This window comes from Pogoniulus pusillus, chromosome 33 (assembly GCF_015220805.1).
Source record: "Pogoniulus pusillus isolate bPogPus1 chromosome 33, bPogPus1.pri, whole genome shotgun sequence".
Taxonomy (NCBI): domain Eukaryota; kingdom Metazoa; phylum Chordata; class Aves; order Piciformes; family Lybiidae; genus Pogoniulus; species Pogoniulus pusillus.
The window spans coordinates 1,223,127-1,243,978 of NC_087296.1; the positions used below are offsets into that span (position 1 = coordinate 1,223,127).

Consider the following 20,852-nt stretch of genomic DNA (forward strand, 5'->3'; position numbering starts at 1 on the left):
TGAGCTGGGTGCTGCAGCCCCCATTGTGCACAGCTCTGCCTGCAGAAGGTCTGAGACCAAAGCGTCTGCCACAGCTTTGTCCCTTGGCTGAGAGGTGAGCTGACCTCTGGAGCAGCCAGGCTGACTCTCTGGGGTGGCTGCCCCTTTTCCAGAAACTCTCTGCAACCCTTTCTTTCTCTTTTTCCAACCCAGGATGTTCACCTTATTTACATGACAGCTTTTAGAAGTATTTGGCACAGCTGCTTTCGTCCCATTTTGTCAGTTGTCTCACCTGATTTGCAGAAGGAAGACACAAAACAACAACAGAAAAGAGACAGAGAGAGAGATGATATCCTTGAAGGATACTAAATGGAGATTCAGATTAAAAACATAAATGTAATGGGCTAAAAAAAACCAAACCAGGTTTGCTGTCATATTGCAAAGTAGCTGTAACCTGCAGTGAGCCCATAGGCTGTAACTAAGCCTGCAAACTTGCTCTCACCTAGCACACAGCCCAGCTTCACAACACTCAATGCTTTCTGTCAGCTAAGAGGAAAATCCTGGCTGTGTAAAGCAGCAGGATGGCAAATTAGCTGACAAAAGGCATCCGTCGCCAGCAGCCTGCACTGAAGTGCCAAGATGTGCCAGCTGCTGGAATGGCAGGAGGGAAGAGAGCATCAGCCCTGGCCTGTGCATTCCAGACCTCTCTGCTGCTGAATCCTGTTTCTCACAGCGCATCTGGCTGGGATTTGTCATCGTAGTGGACTGCGACTGCTGAAAATAGGATAAATGAGTGCAGTTTGGGAAGTTCTATTTTGGGATCATAGTAAATAGGGATGGGGAATTTTTATTGCATAGGCTTTCTTCCTAGCTGGACTCACACAGAGTACAAGCCACTCAGATTGTGCCTGCTGGGTTTGCAAAGCAGAAGGGTTTCAAAGGTGCCTGGCAGAACGCAAGCACAACGGTGCCCAAACTGTCATTTCCTGACTGCTTGTGGCCACCAGGCCACAGGCAGGGAACTGCAGCTGCTCTGCAGAACTCTGTTGCCTCTTGCTGAAAAGCTTGACAGTGAGAGTGTGTGGTGAGCCCAAGGAACTCAGGTGCTGACAAAATCCCACTCATCTTAAGAGCTCAGGAGATGCTTCTGTAACACAACATAACATTGACAATCAGAGTTAGTTTTATAGGTACTAGCAGGGATGACACCAGGTACCTGACTTCCCTTGCAAATTGTGTTTTCATGCTGTACAGTGAGGCTCCCAAGACAAACTTCTTTGTATTCTTCCTGGCAATAAATGAAATAAATATGTATCCAGAACTAGATTTATCAAAAATACTTTCTGCTTCCTGTGCTTTAGGAATATATACAATGGTTGGGCTGAAAGAAGTCATTTTTGGTCCGTTCCTTCCTCTGAGTTAGCAGTTGTCAATGTTTTTCTTTCCCTTATTTATTTGTCTGTTGTTTGTTTTCTGTTGGGTTTGGGAGGGTTTTTTTGCCTCTTCAAGCAAACAAAAGTCCTGAGCTGCTCTTTATGACTTTTGTTGTTCATTTGGCAGTTAGACAAATAAACTTCTGGCCAAAGAAATTCGTTCTCTCTTTGCCTTGGCTAACGCTCAATGCCCTGTCTCATTTCTGCTGCTAGATCAAATAGCTTCAGACCACTCTTTCTCTCTCCTCTGCACAGAGCTTGGTGCACAGCAGTGCCATTCCCCCTTCTTCTTTTCCCTCACAAAGATGACAGAGCCAGTTTATTTTAAGTTTTTATTAGAGCTTCCAGTCTCTTTATCTTTTTGCTGAGCTCTGTTCCACCTTTGCTATTCTGAGGTTTGGATAATGAGGACCAGACTGTGTTGTTCTGCCTTGTGCCCAATGTACATTTCACCAGGAGCGATCAACAAAGGTTGCTCACGGAGCAAGGTACTACTCAAGTCAAGATTCACAATCTGCCTTGGAGGGAGCAGGACTATGCACAACAGTCCAAGTTCAGAGAGGTAATTTCCTCTGCTTTCAAGTGCATCTCTACTTATGATGTTATTGTTTAGCTTTTGCTTCTGATTAGTTTTATTTGAAAATAAGATATTTTTAACCCGCTCATAGCCTGCTGGTTTAGATTTAGGCCCACTGATGATTCAGGCCCATATGTTGAGCTCCCTAATGGGACAAATGAAGCCACATTTAATGCTAATCTCATTTCAGTAATCACCTCAACTCCCACCACCTCCACACTGGTGTGATAGGGAGAGGTGGTCCTGCTCCTGTGGCACTTGGACACTTCATCTAAACACCAAAACAGAGAAGGGCAGGACCAGCAGGGATGCCCCCAGATGCCCCAGCTGACTTTCTTTTAGCACATGTTTCTTGTTTACTCTTTTCCAACCAATTAGTGCCTCTCTGTTCATGAGGTCATTAAAAACTGCAAAGCATTTCTCTGCCTCCTTTGATGTCTCCTGTGACTGTAGGACAGGCCCTGAGACTATCAGCACTTGACACAACTCAGCTTCTCAGAACCCTGACTCCCCTCAGTATTTTATGTATGCACTTAGGATGGACTTTGACATCCCTAATATCTTCTGATGCTCATTAGATCCTCTGCTGCAAGCAAGAAAAGAATGCACAGCTCTTCCTCCAAGTCACACCTATTATTTTCCTCTATCTCAGACAGAGGAGTTACAATTTCCTAAGCTTTCTTAATTTACTCCAAAACTTTATCAGGACAAACCACAAGAGAGGCTTTGCCTATTCCCACCTCTAAGTTTGCACTTATGCAATTTCTTTTGTATTTTACAGCAAAATTCCCACAATTCTATTGAGTTCCTCCCGTGTTTCAAATTCATTCTTAACTATTTGGCCACTTAAAACAACTTTTCCTTGCTTTATAATCATTACTATAGGGCACCCATAACCATGGGCTTAAATGTGTGTGCTAGCCTGGACCACTCCTAATCCCAGCCTGTTTCTCCCAACATTGTTTTTTCCATTTCACTCTATTACCCACCCAGAACATCCATAAACATGAGGACAATCTCCAACCTCTACATCAAGATGGCCAAGCCCCATGTACTCCTCAAAACCCTGCTGAGAAAGGCTCTCTTTCTTTCAAATACAGCAGCAATAAATACTTGATCCTGCTAATGATAAGGACACTGCTCACTGGACTCATTGCAGATCAAGCACCTGTAAGCAGCTATGCCTGTGAGTACACAAGGAAATAACAGGAGTAGCTCTCTCTTCTTTCTTCCCTTTTCTGATTTCACCTTGATTAGCCATGGAAGCTTTTCACCATGGAACAGCCTGGCACACCTGGCCCCTAGGGAATCACCAGCCCAGCACACCTGGCCCCTGGGGAATCAGCAGCTCCCCTGAAACACACATTTTGATGTGTGTTTTGCAGGAACACCTCCCAGCTTTCTGTCCAGAAACAGTGCATAGCAGTTTGGTTGGCTGGGACCCGTGGGGCACACACAGTTCAGGTCTGCCCATGGCAGCATTTCCAAACAACCACCCCTTGCACAAGGTACAAAGATTGCTCTGTCAGCCTGCTCCAAGCATTCCCTGCCTAGACCTCTTCCATCCTTCTCAGCATGCATGGCACCAGCTTGGCATTTAGCTCCTTTCATTCTCACCCTGCCTGCCAGGGCATTTCTATTTTTTAACTTATCCCCCCAAGCCTCAAATTATTCTTTCTAGTGCACTGTGGTATATCAAATGCTGGTAATGACAAGGGCATGAAAACAGAGAGTATCTTCCAATTAGATCTCAAAGGTTATCTTTTGTTTAAAGGACAGAAGTTTTTAGACCACAAAAACAAAAGCGTCAGCTTCCGTTGGTGATTATAACAGAGGTGCCCTTGTGTCCTTGTGCAGGGTCTTGCTGCATCCTTAAGTGAGAAGTCACATCAAAGTGTGACCCGTTGCAGCCTAGGGAATAGTTTCTAATGGTCTCAGTGTCATATAGATGCTCCAGGGCATAGCCAGTCAAGGTGTAAGAGTGCTTGTCAAAGTACTGCCTGTGCGAGCTGTAGTAATTGGGGGAGGCTGCTGGGTGCTCCCCCGGGTTCTGGTGAGGGGACAGGTCTGAGTGCAGGTAGTCTTTAGCCAGCACCAAACTCGACTTGGATATTCGGTCAGAGCTGGGGCTGCTCATCCTCGAGAGCGTGGTGGGGCTGTTGTCATAGTCATTTTCGTGGGGGCTCATGATCTTCCCATCTCGTTGCTGGAGGTGCTCACAAGGAGGAGTGTTGGCAACCGTCGGGACGCGGCAAACGTCTCCTGCCAGCTGCTGCTGGGGGTAGCTTGCGAAGCAGAGGGCGTGCTTCTTGCCCGTGCCATTGATGGACACCAGGGGGTCAGGGGTGGCTTTCCGCAGCTGGAGTCTGTTCTCTTCCTCTTTGATCATTTGCTGGGTGGCTCGGATCAGAGTCTCGATTTTGCTGGGCTCATGTGGGCTGCTCTGGTATTGCTCAGGGCGGTATCGGTCGCCCGACTCACTGGCAGAGCCAGGATCAGGTGAGCTAACCACACTGTCCTCATCCCAGTGTCCTCTGCCTAGGAAAGAGAGAAAGGGGACAAGCACTGAGGCTGAAGGAGGTGAGAAATCTTGAAGAGCAAGATGACCCTTAAGGGCCCTTCTGACCCAAGCCACCCCAGGATTCCACCAAGTACTCTGAGCCTTGTTTTACAGAGAGAAACCTGAGGCAAGTGACCTGTAACCGAGCACCAAGAGTGCCCATGACAGACCTCTGGCTTGTCAGTGGCAGCTCCTGCTTTCCACTGTCTGCATAGGGAGCGAACATCACAGCTGAAAATACATGAAGAGGAGCTGCAAGCAGCTCAATACCAATGTCCACAGCTACCTGAGATGCTTGAGGGTAACCCAAGTACCTGCACAGGCACAGCAACCATGGAAGAAAATATTTTCTGCCCAAAGACAGCTCTCTGACAGCAACATTCACACAGTGTTGTCAAAACACTCCATTTGGAAAAGAACAAGATTTGGAACTGCCTGGATCTAGATGAGAACAGCACATTTCCAAGGGAAGCTGAAGTGTTCCTTTCCTCAGCAAAGTTCAAGTCAAGTCTACCTCAAAAGCTACCTGCAGGCTGAAAGCCTAAGACTTGATGTCACCATGAAAATGACTTTAGCACCTGGAATTAGAATCACAGAATCAGCCAGGTTGGAGGAGACCTCCAAGCTCAGCCAGTCCAACCTAGCAGCCAGCCCTGGCCAATCAACCAGACCATGGCACTAAGTGCCCCAGCCAGGCTTGGCTTCAACACCTCCAGGGATGGTGACTCGACCACCTCCCTGGGCCATTCTCTCTGCCAGGAACTTCCTCCTAACATCCATCCTATATCTCCCCTGGCACACCTGAGGCTGTGTCCCCTTGCTCTGTTGCTGGGGGCCTGGGCTTACAGCAAAAGCAAGCAACAAAGCTGAAGTTGCAGACCATTACCATCTGTATTAACTACCCTTAGGGAAGGGATGGAATAAGCAGTTAGCACCTCTGGATGTGTATCTCCTTCTCTACCTCTCGCACAAGCAGCTGCAAGTTTGTGCCGCTGTGCACTCTCTGGCACGGTGCCACTTCTGCCAAGCCTCCTCGTCTCTTACCATGGATCCTGTGTGCCGACGTGATGTGGGGCATGCTGTTTTCATAGGTTTCTCTGCTCTCAGGGGACGACTTGGTGAGAGGCAGTGCCGAACGAGACCCCCACCAGCTCTCCCGGCCCGGCTGCGGCGTGCCGAGGAAATAGCGACCAGCTTCACACCTGCCCCCGTCGCAGGCCTGCGTGTGGAAATGTCTGTCCTCAGCCAGCCTGGAGTGCTCCAGGGCAAAGCCGTAGCAGAGAGCGCCGCGGTCTGAGTACTGCCGGTAGGCGCAGGAGACGTCGTGGTGCTGGGAGCTGGGTCTGTCCGCGGGCTCCAGCAGCTGCGGGGAGGCTGTGTCGGTCAGGGGGCTCCCTCCCCACTGGCTCTCGTGGTCCGACTCGGATCGCTCCGTGGGAAATCCTGGATACTGCAAAACAAGGAGCAGTGGGAAGTGACCGTGCCCGGGGGCAATCCGCAGCTGCGTGCGCTGAAGGGGCAGTGCGGGGGTGGCAGTTTGGGGTCTGCCAGCATGCCCACGCCTGCACCTTCTGACTGGGCTCCAGGTCCTCCCCTGCACAAGAGCCCACAATGAGCTCACAGATTCATAGATGTGTGGGTTGGGTTGGAAGGGACCTTAAAGACCACCTGGTTCCAGCTCTCACGCCACAGGCAGGGACCCCTCTCACTAGCCCAGGATGCACAAGGCCCTGTCCAGCCTGGCTTTGAACACATCCAGGGAGGGGACATCCACAGCTTCCCTGGGCAACCTGTGCCAGAGCCTCCCACTTCTCACTCTGAAGACCCCACAGCTCTGTTGCAGCATTGGAACAAGGAAAATCCAGGAGCCCTTTCTCAGGAGAGGTTACTGCTGGCTGAAGCAGGCAGGGTGAGCATTCAGAACCCTCTCTTAGAGCAGGGTCCTCCCAAGACAGAAAAAAGTAGCCAGCAGGCAGCTGGAAGAGCAGAGAGAAGAGGAGCAGAAGTGTTTCTGTAGGGAGGAGCAAGGGTTCCACTGAATGGCACAGATGAATGGGTACTCATGAAAATGTTTCCAACTTTTGGGAAGGGAATGGAGAGAAAGAAGAGGAAGAAGAAGATGATGAGGGGAGAGAAAGAAGATGACAATGAGGGGAGAGAAAGAAAGAAGAAGAAGATGGAGAGAAAGAAAGACAACAAAGGGAGAGAAGGAAAGAAGAAGAAGGGAGAGAAAGAAAGAAGATGGGAGAGAAGGAAAGAAGAATGCTTATTAAACCTCCCAGGATTTAGCTCTCTCGTTTTTAAATCTTCTTATTTATTGGAACTGTCAAATTTCCTGGATCTCTCTAAATCAATTTCACCCATGCTCACGGAGGGGGATGAGGCCAGCGCCGGGCATGCTCCCCTCTTCAGTGCCGCACACTGGCGTCACAAATCAGCGCATTACAGCATGAAACCTCGGAACCCTCCCATTCCAGCGCTCACCAGCCAGATGCCTGCTCTGCCTCTGCTTTTAACAGCCATTAGACCTCTCTTCCGAAGGCAGGAGCTTACCTGCCTTTGCGCTACGCGGAGTTGCTATGAAACTCCTCATTATCAGCCAGCATCCAGGTTTTATGGACTTCAACTGAGAAGTGCTGACCAGATGTCTGCCTTGCAGCAACTGAAACCATCTGTGCGGCACCAGCAGTGGCTTGGCGTTTCCTGGGGTACTTCTGCAGTGCTGCAGTTGCTGTCTGGGAGCGCTGGTTGTTAACACCATCGCTCCTCTAAAGGGAAGCAGGCAAGGCTTGTGGCTTTGAGGAGCTGGGCTGGGCTTTGTTATCAGTTGTCAGGAGAACATCCTCAGGCAAAAATGCAGATGTGGAGGAGGTCAGCAAGTGAGGGTCACCAATACTCATGGCAAGGTTCTAGAGATCATAGAGTGGGTCAGGCTGGAAGGAACCACAGAGATCATCTACTCCAACCTCCCCACCATGAGCAGGGACACCTCTCAACTAGACTCAGCTGCTCAAGGCCTCATCCAACCTGGTCCTGAACACCCCCAGGGTGAGCGCATCCATAACTGCTCTGAGCAGCCTGTGCCAGAGTCTCACCACTCTCACACTGCAGAACTTCTTCCTCAGCTCCAATCTAACCCTGCTCTGCCTCAGCTTCCAACCATTCCCCTTTGTCTTGTCTCCAGACACCCTCATGAAAAGTCCCTCTGCAGCCCTCCTGTAGGATCCCTTCAGGCACAGGCAGGCAGCTCTAAGGTCCCCCTGGAGCCTTCTCTTCTCCAGGCTGCACACCCCTAACCTGTCCTCACAGCAGAGCTGCCAGAGAGCCTTTCAAATTGAAAAGTCTTAATTCCATTTTGCTTTAGCAGACATTCTCCTATGAATTCTGTTTGTAAAGGCACTTCAGGGTGCAATATAGCTGCTGTGGAAGGGAATTTCTCCATTTAACTGAAAATTTGCTCCTTTTTTCCCTTTTTTAATCATGAGCCCAAGCACAAAGGATTCAGTTGCAGAGGTCCTCATGCACCTAAAGGCATGGAGACCATTTCAAAGGGCACTGCTCATTAGCAGAGCTGCATCCTGTAAGGCCACATACCCATGGCATCAAGACCAGCAGTACTTCATGCCCACTCTTTGTGCTCAATGTAAATGATGATCATTTGAGATGTGACCTGCAGCAGCTGCTGGACCACGGCCAGTGTGGAATTAACAGAGTTGTGGCCAATGTTGGCTACCAGGGCTTGCTATGACTGCTTGCTCTTAAGGTACAACACAAGCAGACATCAGCAGAAAACACATCTAATTGCCTTTAAAGCCAACCAGATCCCTATTTAGCATTGTCAAGCTGCATCTCCCACCAGAGTCCTACCACTGCCCTTGTGGGAATCTGATGTTGACAGGTGGAGGCTCCAAATGCAGGCATGTGTGACATGCTGATGAAGGCAGGAATGAAAGGATGATCAGAGCTACTGCTGTGCTGAAATGAGAGTGGAAACTCTACCTCTCAAGTCAGAATTAGACTCCCATACATCAAGTGATGAAAGACCACGAGAAGTGGAATCAGATTTAATGAAGATTGTAGCCAATTGAAATCAGTGAATATATTGTTGGGTTGGTTTTTGCTGTTGTTTTCCCAATTCTAGTCCTGCTTCACCAGAAATGTTTTTTTCTTTCTGCTGATTTTTGACCCCTAGCGGGCAGAATTCATGATTTTGGGGACTTTGACAAAGCTGAACCATCAGACACAATGAAAACATGATAAAAGATTAGACAGGTAACAGGTAAAATCCCTCTGGGTGACTTCTGATTTGTCTTCTGGCACAAACAACAGCAAGGGATAAATCAAAGGTTCCCTCAGCTGGTACCTGGAAGTTAAATCACCACCCCTGGATACTAGGAATGCCTTCCAGAGTGCTAAGCCAGCGTGCCAGCACAGGGAGAGCACAGCAGTGGGGCTAGCAGTGCTGTAAGAAGGGTCTCTAGCCCAGCACTGATATCCTACCACATGTTCATCAGCATGCCTCAGTTTGTTAATGCCTCTGTACAGGGCAGCCGTGCCTGACACTTGACTTTCCTCAAGCCCTGGCTCAGCAGCAGTGGTGGATTGTGAGCTCTGAGGGACTGGAATGGATTCCAACCTTAACAGTTCTAAGATTCTACAATATTTGCACTCCAAGACAAACTTCAGGAGGGCTGAAGGGACAAGGAAGCAGGGAATGGTAAGTTCTATGGCCAAGCAAACCCTGATTTTTGAGAGCCCAGTGGAGTGTGGCAGGCTCATAAAGCAGTCTGCAGGCACTCCTGTGTGACCTGCCTTAGGTGACCCTGCTTTGGCAGGGCAGTTGGGCTGCCTGATCTCCACAGCTCCCTTCCAAGCCCTACCACTCTCTGGTTCTTTGAATTGAACTCTTTTTTTCAGGTGGCTTTCTTTTCCCTGACCTTCCATTTCTACAGGTGTATCCCTGCCCTGAGCACTCACTGTCAGACACAGCAACATCAGCCTGCTCCATGCAGCCTGCCAGATGTTCCAACAATAGCTGTTAGAGGGATCTCATTTTCTGGCAGCCTGCTCAGGTTTTTATCATTATAAACATTAAATACATAGTGAAACCCTCTCAGAGTCCTCTCTGCCATGAAAAACTTTCACTACACCACCATTAGCAGCTTTCCTCTTGATTTGTGTCCTAACCATGGGGGGGGGGGGGGGGGGGGGGGAGCCATCACAGATGCGAGCTGCATTGTGCTGAGAACATATGCATGCTTTTAAATCACTTTTATCTTACTTTTTTTACTAATGTAATCCTGAAATGTAAAATATGTTCTCTTTGCATTCACTGGTATAGGCAGAACAGATGGTGAAAGGCTTACATTAAAGTAATACAGCATGTCCATTAAAATAAGCCCCACTGCTGGTGACTCCTCACCAGATCAGGAGTTATGCTTTAACTATAAATAGAGGAGTTTGCTTTGCTTTTGAATATGCTGGAAGCTGGCAAAGCCTTGGGGTGCAGGAAGAAATGGGGGGGGGGGGGGGAACAAAACCAAGCAAAAAAAATGAAAACAAGCAAACAGCCCCCCCAAAAATAAAAACCAAAGCAAAACCCCACAAACAACCAAACAAAAACCCCAAAGCCCCAGCCAATCAAACCAAACCAGCAAAAAAAGGCTGACTATAAATTCAGCCTCATTCTGTTGTCTTTACCTCAGCAGGAGAACCACAGAATCAACCAGGTTGGAAGAGAGCTCCAAGCTCAGCCAGCCCAACCTAGCACCCAGCCCTATCCAGTCAACCAGACCATGGCACTAAGTGCCTCATCCAGTCTTTTCTTGAACACCTCCAGGGACAGAGACTCCACCACCTCCCTGGGCAGCCCATTCCAATGCCAATCACTCTCTCTGCCAACAACTTCCTCCTAACATCCAGCCTAGACCTGCCCTGGCACAGCTTGAGACTCTGTCCCCTTCTTCTGTTGCTGTGTGCCTGGTAGCAGAGCCCAACCCCAGCTGGCCACAGCCTCCCTTCAGGCAGTTGTAGACAGCAATGAGGTCACCCCTGAGGAGGCAAAGATAGAGCCCAAAAAGATGGGGTGCAAAATTAATCCAGATGATCTGTTTAGAAGAGCTAAAAAGAGCCCAATTTACCTCCAAAACTCAGGTGTGCTCATTAATGTACACCTGTAAGGGGAGAGGGAGGAGGCAAAAGGACAAGAGGTATGCACATTTAAATCCTCCAAGGGTCCCTTACCTCTGGGAGATACTTTACTCACTGGCATTATTTTACTACTAAGCTTCCTGCTCCCTTCCTCCAGCCAAGTCCAGGCTCCTGTGTAAATGAAGCCCCAGGACCACCTTTTCCAGTCCTGACCTCTCGAGTCTCTGACTGGCAAGCTCCAGGGGCTGCAGCCTGGGGGCCACGGGCAGCAGCAGCACCTGCTGTGTGCTCTTCACTGCAGCTTCTCTGAGCCTTTCAACAGTTTGTTCAGCGGTGGAGAAGGATGAGAGGGATGCAAATCCAAGCTGCCAGCCCTGCCCATGGTGATGTGTCATGATGAGTGGCACAGCCATTTCTCAAGATACTGGCAACTGGCAGAGCTGCTTCCCTTTGAGTGATGGTAACGAGAATGTGAGTGAAACTGGAGATGAAACATCCTAAGCTTCCAAACAACAATCCCTGATAAATCACCACTGCTGGTCCAGGATTTCTCCTGGTGACAGAGAGAATCATAGAATCAGGCAGGGTTGGAAGGGACCACAGGATCAGCCAGTGCCAACCCCCCTGCCTTGCCCAGGGACACCCTACCCTAGAGCAGGCTGGCCAGAGCCCCATCCAGCCTGGCCTTAAACACCTCCAGGGATGGGGCCTCAACCACCTCCCTGGGCAACCCATTCCAGGCTCTCACTGCTCTCATGCTCAACAACTTCCTCCTCACCTCCAGGCTGAATCTCCAGGCTTTGCTCCATTCCCCCAAGTCCTATCACTCCCTGACTGCCTGAAAAGTCCCTCCCCAGCTTTTTTGTAGGCCCCCTTCAGATTCTGGAAGGCCACAAGAAGGTCACCTGGGAGCCTCCTCTTCTCCAGACTGAGCAGCCCCAGCTCTTTCAGGGGATGCTGGTGACAGTCACCTTCAGAAAGCAAACTGACATGGGAGAAATACAGGTCTGCAGCTGGGACTGTCCTGGTAGCAAAGGAGGACTTCCAGAAGGATTGTGGCAGGACAAAGGATCACTTCAGTAAACCATGCACAGTAACCCTAAAAACTGGATTTAGTGCTGGTGCAGGGATCTTTCCCAAGTCTTTAAAGCAGTTTGATTACAAGTGTTTGATGTGGCACACTCAAGAGGAAGACCTCTCTAACAGCCCACAGAAATGCCTGTGAAGAGTGGTTAAAGCACAAGAGCTGTGGACACCTCTGGACAATCAGATCCTTACAACTGAGAACCTGAGTTCCTCTCCAGGAGCTTGGTTAAGTGCTCCCTGTGCCGAACACAGATGTCCTTGGGCTGAAATTCTTACCCTTGGTGCTTCTGAGGGGGAAAAGAAGGAAAAGAAGAAAGTGATTCAGACCCTTGGGCTCCCCCTGAGAGGTCACAGTATCACAGTATCACAGTATCACCAAGGTTGGAAGAGACCTCACAGATCATCAAGTCCAACCCTTTACCACAGTGCCCAAGGCTAGACCATGGCACCAAGTGCCACATCCAACCTTGCCTTGAACTGCCCCAGGGACGACGACTCCAGGTCAGCTCAGAAAACATTGTGCCTGCAGAGAAACTACAGCCATGGAGGTCAATAGCAGCTAAATATTGACCTGGACTGCATAGCTCTTAGAAGTAAAATCGTCAATATATACATTTCTCTCCACTGTGTGCTGGCATAGGGGGGTGAGACTGCATCACTGCTTAGTAAACACAGTGGTTGTGGCAGCAAACAGATGTGTCTGAGCCCAGCTGCTGACAACGTCAGCGTGCAACTGCTGTGGCACTGGCTGCAGAAATTGGTTAGGTAAGCCCCAGCCCAGAGACCAAACCAAGCAGGAACAAGTCCCTTACACACTAGACCTGAGAGTGAAATCTAGAGAATGAAAATCTGCTGGCACCAGTGACCACCTCCTGCTGCTTTCTCCCTTCCAAAGCTTTGCACACAGAGAATCAGAGAATGCCAGGGGTTGGAAGGGACCTCCAGAGGTCATGGAGTCCAACTGCTTTGCCAAAGGAGGGCCACCCAGGAACTCATTCAAGTGGGTTTTGAAAGTCTCCAAAAGAGAGTCCACAACCCCTCTGGGCAGCCTGCTCCAGTGCTCCATCACCTTCACAATAAAGGTGTCTCCTGGTGTTAAGGTGGAACCTCCTGTGTTCCAGCTTGTAGCCATTGCTCCTTGTGCTGTCCCTGGGCACCACCTAAAAGAGCCTGGCACCCTCATCCTGACACCCACCCCCCAGGAATTTACAGACATAGATCAGCCCCCCTCTCAGCCTTCTCTTCCCCAGACTGGACAAGAGAAGCTGTTTTGCTGCAGTTCAGCAAGCCAGCTTGTTGCTTTCCCTCTTGAGAACTCCTTCCTGCTGCCTAAGATTCCAGTGTTAAAGTACTGTCAATCACCTGGCAGCTTTCAGGCCAAGCTGGAATTACTCCAGACAGGCAAGCAGCAGCGAGCTTCCTCAAAGGGCAAAACTCACAATCCCCTCAAACCAAGTGTTTCAAACCCAGCATTCTCGCTCATCCTTCTGCCCACCCCTCAGCAGCTCTGAGCTCTCTTACTGCTGATGCTGCTAATTTATTACCCAAGCAGAAGCAGGAATACCTCCAGCTTTTTGGAAGCAGTTTAAAGAAGCATATTCCTGCCCCAGCCTCTTGTAACCTCTTGTCCCCTATGAGTATTACACTCAGAGTAACCACTGAGCCATTTGCTTGGATGAAATAACAGTGGAAAAGTCAAGGTGTTCATAAAAATATTTCATCTGGGAGTTTGTTTGTTTTCAGAGACAGCTACCTGTGGGTATGGTGATGTCCTTGATTTAGATTTGGTGCTGGAGAGGCGAGACTTGCTTCCCTTTCTGTTATCTGCTATGGCTGGAGTTGAATTTGCGTAGGAGAACGTTGGCTTGGTGGCAGTGACCTGGTCCAGGGAGAGCTGCAGTCCTTTGTATTCAGTATCCCTACAGAAAAGGCAAAAGTGAAACCAAAGCCACAACAAACTCACTTCATATCTTAATAAGAAACATTCCTGCCTTCTTAGTGGGGGGTGGAAATGAAAGATATTTGTAAGGACAAAAAAAACCCCAAACTGTATCCAACCACCCAGGGCAAAGCAGAATATCCTCTTAGCGCACTTGGAGCCAGCAGGGCTCGCTGAACAATAGCACTATTTTTGTACTGCAAACGTGATTGCTTTCTGCATCCAACTGTTATCATCCTGATCTGCTTTCTGCCCTAAGAGAGCACAACGGGATGGAGATCTGGGAGCATTCTCTTATGGCTCTGCATTGCTGAGCGATAAACAGGACACACTCCTCCCCCCCCCCCCCCCCCCCCCAACTCTTTTAACCCTACCGCTGCAAACTCAGCAGGTGTGTATGTGGGGGTGGGGGTGTTCATGCACCTGTTCATGCATCAGCCTACAGAGATGGCTAAATGATAACTGAATGGGCAGCATTTTGTCCTTAAGATCTGTAGTTGTTTTGCAGAGCTTCAGGCAATTGGTGCAAATTTTTGGTTGTGTTTTTGTTTTTCTTCTCTTCCCTGAGTCTTTTTTTTGTTCCTCTCTCTGAAGTTCCTTTCGCTGAATGAGTTTAGCAGGCAAACAGCTAACTGGGTGCAAATCTGGGGACTTAAATGCTCTCTTTTATGGTGGCTGGTCTCATTTAAAGTCACTGGTCTCTTTTGAGGCCACTCTCACCAAACAGCAGAGGTTTTCCACGGGGAGCTAAACAGCAGGGCAGTTTGTGAAGTTCTGTCTTAGCTCCATTAAACTCTCTGCTAAGGAAAACAGGCAACGTTCCCAACAGCCTACCAAGCATAATGAGGGCATATGCAGCAGGCTGCACCCCCCTGCACACATCTGCATGGCTGCTGGTACCCAGGGGAGTAAGAAATGATCTCTCCAGCTTTCATGTAGTCATACGGAACCTATTCTGACAATGATTTATTGAAGGAGAGCAAAGCAAGAGCTTCTTCCTGACCTACCTGCCTGGAGGAAGAGAGGCAGGATTCATGGCTTGTCTCTTCCTTTGTGTTAGTCAGCAGAGAAGTGGGAGAGCAAGGGAAGCATAATGCTTCTCTTGTGAAGGCAAGGAGGCAGCAGACCCATTCACACAGTCCATCACGCACTCCATCCAATCCTAAAGGCTCACCCTTAAGTAATTGCATCAGCAACAAATTGCTCACACAGCTTTAGCAACAGTATCTTGCTCTAGAGTCACACAGAGGTTGGTGTAAGCCACAACAGCCCAATAACCTTTGAGGAAGGAGCTGCACCACAGCCTGAGCACATCACAGCTCAGGCCACTGGAATTCTTTCAGATGAAAGCGAGGGGCAGAAGGACAAATTTGGTGTAGCTCTGGAATCAGTGCAATGCAACAATTCAGTGAACAGCCATAAATAAACCTGCAGGACAGAGAAACAAATCCACCCAGGTTCTACATTAAGTGGGGGTTTTGCACCTGAGAAGTGGTTGAACGAGGCCAAGGGCTTTTTTGCAGTGCACATAGATGCACAGTTTGTCAAGCCTGACCTTGCAGCTGTGCTGACCACACTGCTGCCTGTCCATGGCAGGCAGACTGGCCAAGCACAGTGAATGCTTTGCAATGCAAAATTGCCTCCTGATTAGGTCATTTCTTCTGAGTTTGGCTTTTGCATGTGTCAGATGTCCTGCCTGCAGTGAGAGCATCTGAAATCAGGGCTTTGCTTTGGCCCATTTGACAGATAAGCCTCTCCCACATATCTTCTAAGCATTCAGCATCCCTGTGGTTACCCTGAGAATTTCCATCCAGGCACCTTGAGGTGACAGCTGTCTCCATGGCTGAGTCCCACCAGATTCTTTGTGTCACAGGACACATCAGAAGCAAAGGATGGCAACTAACTACAGCAGCATGAGATACTATCAACGCTCAAACCAAAGCGGTCAGTCTTGCCCTGATGAACACATTCCTCTCTTTGATCACAAGAGAAGGGACAGAGTCGAGGGCTCAGTGTCAGAACAGAAGGTATTATCTCTGGAGAGTAATGTTAGTCAAAATGCTGTAGATGAATTGTCCACAGCCTTTGGGATCTGAGAAGGTTCATGAACACACAAAGCCTTTGCCTCCCTCTCTGCTGGAGCTGCCTCCCTTTCTGCACAGCTCTGCACTCTTCTGCACAGCTCTGCACTCTTCTGCACTCTTGCCATCACTTCCCCAGCCCTGCTCCATGCCACCCTGGGACACTCTACTGTTTTCTTCATGTCAAAGGAAGAATTTTAACAAAGGAGGCTAAATACCTCCCCAGTACTCAGACCACAGACTGTCCCTCCAGCACTACTGTAACCAGCTGGGTGAGGGCCAAGCATTCATATCCTCAAGACTGTACTCTGTGATGTTTCCAGGTCATGGGGATCTGAAATACCCAAACAAACCAGGCTGCCCAAAGCTCTGTGTGCCTCTAAGTCCTAGGTATGGTTGTGCTGAGGACTCAGCCTCCCAGCACACCACACTTTGGAATGGACACCACAAGCTGGTGTTTGCAGCCAGTGCTTAGCTGGCGACATCACCAAAGCATAAAAAGGAAACTGGCTCAAGAGGAGCCTGCAGTGTGAGTGCAGCCCAGACACAACCCTGTGCTGGGCTGCAGCAAGAGCAGTGTGGGCAGCAGGGCAAGGGAAGGGATTCTGCCCCTTGGCTCTGCTCTCCTCAGACCCCACCTGCAGTCCTGGGTGCAGTTCTGGAGCCCCCAACGCAAGCAGGAAGTCAGAGGAGGCCACCAAGATGCTGAGAGGGCTGCAGCAGCTCTGCTGTGAGGACAGGCTGAGAGAGTTGGGGCTGTGCAGCCTGGAGAAGAGAAGGCTTGGAGGAGACCTTGGAGTGGCCTTCCAGTATCTGAAGTGGGCTCCAGGAGGGCTGGGGAGGGACTATTGACAAGGGGGAATGGGTTTGAACTGGCAGAGGAGAAATTTAAACTGCATATTGAGAAAAAGTCCTTTGCAGTGAGGGTGGTGAGACACTGGCACAGGTTGCCCAGGGAGGTTGTGGCTGCTCCCTCCCTGAAGGTGTTCAGGACCAGTTTGGATGAGGCCTTGAGCAACCTGTTCTAGTGGGAGGTGTCAGGGTGTTGGAACTGGCTGATCCTTGAGGTCCCTTCCAACCTAAACCATTCTATGGCCCTGTTCCACCCAGGAATGGAAACATTTGAGTGTGTCCATATGCACTGTGAGGCTAAGGGTTAGGAAGCTTCTAGTGGTACACAAACTACAGATGGAAAATCTGACAACTTCCTGGAGGACTTTACAAAGCTTCCACCAGCCATGGGACTCTGATCTCCAGATTCCTGTTCTCAGACACAGGAATGCTCTATCACATATTCCCAAGGCAGCAGTGCTGCATCTCCTGTTCTATGTGTAACTCAAGGAGAGGTGGTGGGTATGAGCCTCTTCCCCCCAAGGTCCTCACCTTCAGGATCCCACAGGGATCCATGCAACCTACATCCATCTACACGAGACTGCTGAGAGAGAGAGTGATATGGCATGTGTTCAACTGCTAACAGTATGTTGCTGACAATCTACTATTTATCTCATTTTCTGATGCAACTATCATCACTATAAAACATCAGAATAACTACAGGAAATTAGCTCTTAAATGAGGAACAGATGGATCAAAGTGAATCCAGACAAGACCAAAGTAATGCTCCTTTGCAAAGAGAAACACATTGAAGACCTCCACCTTTTCATGATGGGAAACAGCCATTCTGCCCACAGTTGGGTGGAAAGCCTGGGTCCTCTTTGACTCTGCAGAACACTTGGATGTGTGGGCACATGGTTCCAAAAATGTCTTATTTCTCCCCTGTCTTGTTCCTTCCCCAAGTATCAGAATCTGTCCAGCACGGTCACACTATCAGGCACCTACAGACTGGATTCCCATGCTCCACTGGAAGCCAAAAGACAATCAGAATGCAAAGCATAACATCCTCTTGCTGCAGTAGGCTGCTTCCCATTTCCCCCCCAGACCAAACTCCAGAAGCATTTCGACTCTGTGCCCTGCCTCAGGCTCCTCCAGTGCCCATTATAAACCTTGGGCTGCATTTTGAGAGCACTTATTGGGGATCAGAAAGCCAAGCACTGGTGGCTGTACCAACTACACTTCTCTGCACTACAGACCTGGAAGCTGAGCACAAATGTTCTCTGCTAAAAGGATCTAGCTACAGCAAGCTGCATAGGTCACAGGACCACAGAAGCACCCAGGCTTGCAAAGCTCCTCAGGATCACCAAGGCCAACCTAGAGCCCTACTCTGCAACATCCACCTTAAACCACAGCCCTAAGCACTACATCCAAACCACCCTGAAACACACCCTGGGTAGGTGTCTCCACTACCTTCCTGAGCAGCTCATTCCAGTCCTTGACCACCCTCTCTGTGGTCTTATATCTTATATATTTGCAGTCATAAGCAGCAAAAGCTCCAAAATGAAAAGAAAACCTTCCAAAAAACCACTAATCATACAAAAACGTGCCCAAAACTGCTCAGCTGGTGGCCAACTCTGCCACAAGACAGAACAGCTTTTGACAGCAGTGCCACAACAGGCCAGAGAGGAGGTGTGAGCTGTGCATGCAGTGGCTGAGAAGACACAGGTAACCAGGGAAGAGACACATTTACAGTGCCTTGAACTCCACCAAAAGCTGCTAACTTCAGAAGTCCTAAAGAAGATTCACAGAAATTCAGTCTTTGCAGGCAGGGTGAAGGCATTGGGCTGGAAGTCAATCAGCAGCAGTCAGGATATCAGTGCACAGCAGGAAGCAGATCTTGCTTTAGGTATCTCTCAACTGGCAGCCTGAGCCACAGGCCAAGGTCATGATGCCACTGAAGTCCCAGCACACAAAGAATGGAAGTGAGCACCCAGACCTGGCAAACACTGAGCACCACACCCACGTGTAAGCCTTCTGCACGTTAATGAAGCTGACAGTGTGCTGATCTTCAAGGTCTTTTCCAACCAAAGTGGTGATTCTGTGATAGAATCACACAATTAACCAGGTTGGAAGAGACCACTTAAGACCATTGAGTCCAACCTACAAATGAAGACAGACTGTCCAAGACTGCCAATGCCAACCATATCTCAAGCATTAGATGATCTTACTGCAGCAGCTTCCTGCGTAGACTCATAGACTGCATTGGGTTGGAAGGGACCTCTAAAGGTCATTCAGTCCAACCCCAACCCTGCAGTCAGCAGGGACACAACTATGTCAGGTTGCTCAGATCCCTATCAAGCCTGACCTTGAGTATCCCCAGGGGTGAGGCCTCCACCACCTCCCTGGGCAACCAGTCCCAGTCTTCCATCATCCTCGTTGTGAAGATCTCCTTCCTAGAGCCCAAGCTGAATCTCTACTTCTCGAGTTTCAAACCAGGGGCCCTGGTGGAAGGCATTGCTTGGGCCAAAGGAAGCAGTGTGCCTTCTGAGCTGGTGGCATTGTTGTTTCTGTTGACCCCCACGTGCTCAGCATTCCCTCTGGTTTTCCCTGAAATATCTCTGCCCTCTGCATTTCTTTCAGTTAAAGACAGTCAGGGAAATTCTGTCAGTGGGGATCTCTGCCAGCTGGATTCTCTGCCAGGCTAACAGAACACAGAGCAGGAACTGTGAGATTAAACTGAAGGAGGTAATTCATTAATGCTCACTTTCTTTTGCTCAGTCATTGCAACTCAGAATCAGCCATGAAGGTGGTAAAAGTCTGTCCTTCCTCAGGCGTGTCTGACCACAGCCTGCAATACATCACTGCCCTGCTTTCAGACAGCTTCCAACACTTCCCAACCCCGGCTCGTGCGATGCTAACAGAGCACCATTCAGCAGAGCAGAGAAAAGAGAGCAGATTCTGGCTGTTTGTCATCTTCATGGCTTTCCAAGGCAGCAGATGGTACAACAAAACAGACAATTTCCTCATCTGCTGGGTCTTCTGTTCATGTACAATGTGTCTCAGAAATGTTTACAAAGGCCTCTGCCTGCTCAGAGCCTTGTCAGGAGCAGCATATGTGATCCCCTTAGCATCTTCCAGAGCCAGGCAAAATCAGGAGGTTTCATTTAGCCAAACTTCAGGACAGTGCAGGGTAAAAAAACCCTGCTGAACCTCACTGCCTCTTATGAAATTCCATTGACACTCAGCTGGGCAACCTGCCCCAGGTTCTCCATCACTGACTGAGATGAGGTTAGCAACCACTGAATCACAGAAACATAGAATGGTTTGGGTTGGAAGGGCCTTAAAGACTATTGAACTGCTGGAGCAGGTCCAGAAGAGGCCACAAACATGACCAGAGGGCTGGAGCACCTCTCCTACAGCACCATCAACTGCTGGGGAGTTGGGGCTGTTCAGCCTGGGGAAGAGAAGGCTCCAGGGAAGCTTTAGAGCAACCTCCCAGTGTCTGAAGGGGCTACAGGAAAGCTGGGAAGGGGCTTTTTACAAGGGCTTGCAGTGACAGGACAAAGGTGAAGGATTGAATCTAGAAGAGAGGAGATGAGGAAGAAATTCTTGACAGTGAAGGTGGGAAGACACTGGAATAGGTTGCCCAGGGAGGTTGTGGATGCCTCCTCCCCAGGGGTGTTCAAGCCCAGGCTGGATGAGGCCTTGAGCAACCTGTGCTAGTGGTAGATGATTGGAACTGTATGATGCTTAAGGTCCCTTCCAACCCAAGCCATTCTATGACTCTATGAATCATCTAGTCCCTTTCCAACACTTCTCAAGGGAGAAGTCCCATCAGACCTGACCTACTGCTCACCAAACCAAACAGACCCTCCAGAGGTCTTTCAAGTGGTTGCTAACCACTAACACAGTTACAAGTCAAGCAATGCACCCACATGTAGAAGGGTGAGGTCTGTACACTGGATCCTTTCCTTAAGTTCCAGGCAGCCCTTCATAAGTGGCATGAGCAAAGGTAGCTGCTTACACCTTGAGCCAGCTCAGAGCTTCTCCAGCCATGAGGCTCAGATGCAGATCGTGTTCCTGTGCTTGCTTTTCAAGGCAGAGCAGCCCAAGCTTGATTAAAGAGTTTGAGGCATGCATGAAAATTGAAGCCCAAAGTCTCCCCTCTGGATCAGTTAACAGCAATGTCTGAGGATGTCCTCTAGAAAACCACTGC

General features: G+C 49.3%; 1 protein-coding gene across 2 annotated transcripts in view; it reads right to left on the bottom strand.

Moving 5' to 3' along the window:
• Window positions 1–1,730: 1,730 nt before the first annotated feature.
• SIM1 (SIM bHLH transcription factor 1) overlaps window positions 1,731–20,852 on the bottom strand; it is a 48,870-nt gene continuing 29,748 nt past the window's right edge. For both annotated transcript variants that reach the window (XM_064170028.1, XM_064170029.1), the window contains exons 11-13: window positions 13,539–13,704; window positions 5,594–5,999; window positions 1,731–4,527 (exon numbers count right to left, since the gene is read on the bottom strand). In XM_064170028.1, the coding sequence (XP_064026098.1) occupies window positions 3,797–4,527; window positions 5,594–5,999; window positions 13,539–13,704 (1,303 nt within the window). In that variant the 3' untranslated portion in view covers window positions 1,731–3,796. The remainder of the gene's footprint in view (window positions 4,528–5,593; window positions 6,000–13,538; window positions 13,705–20,852) is intronic.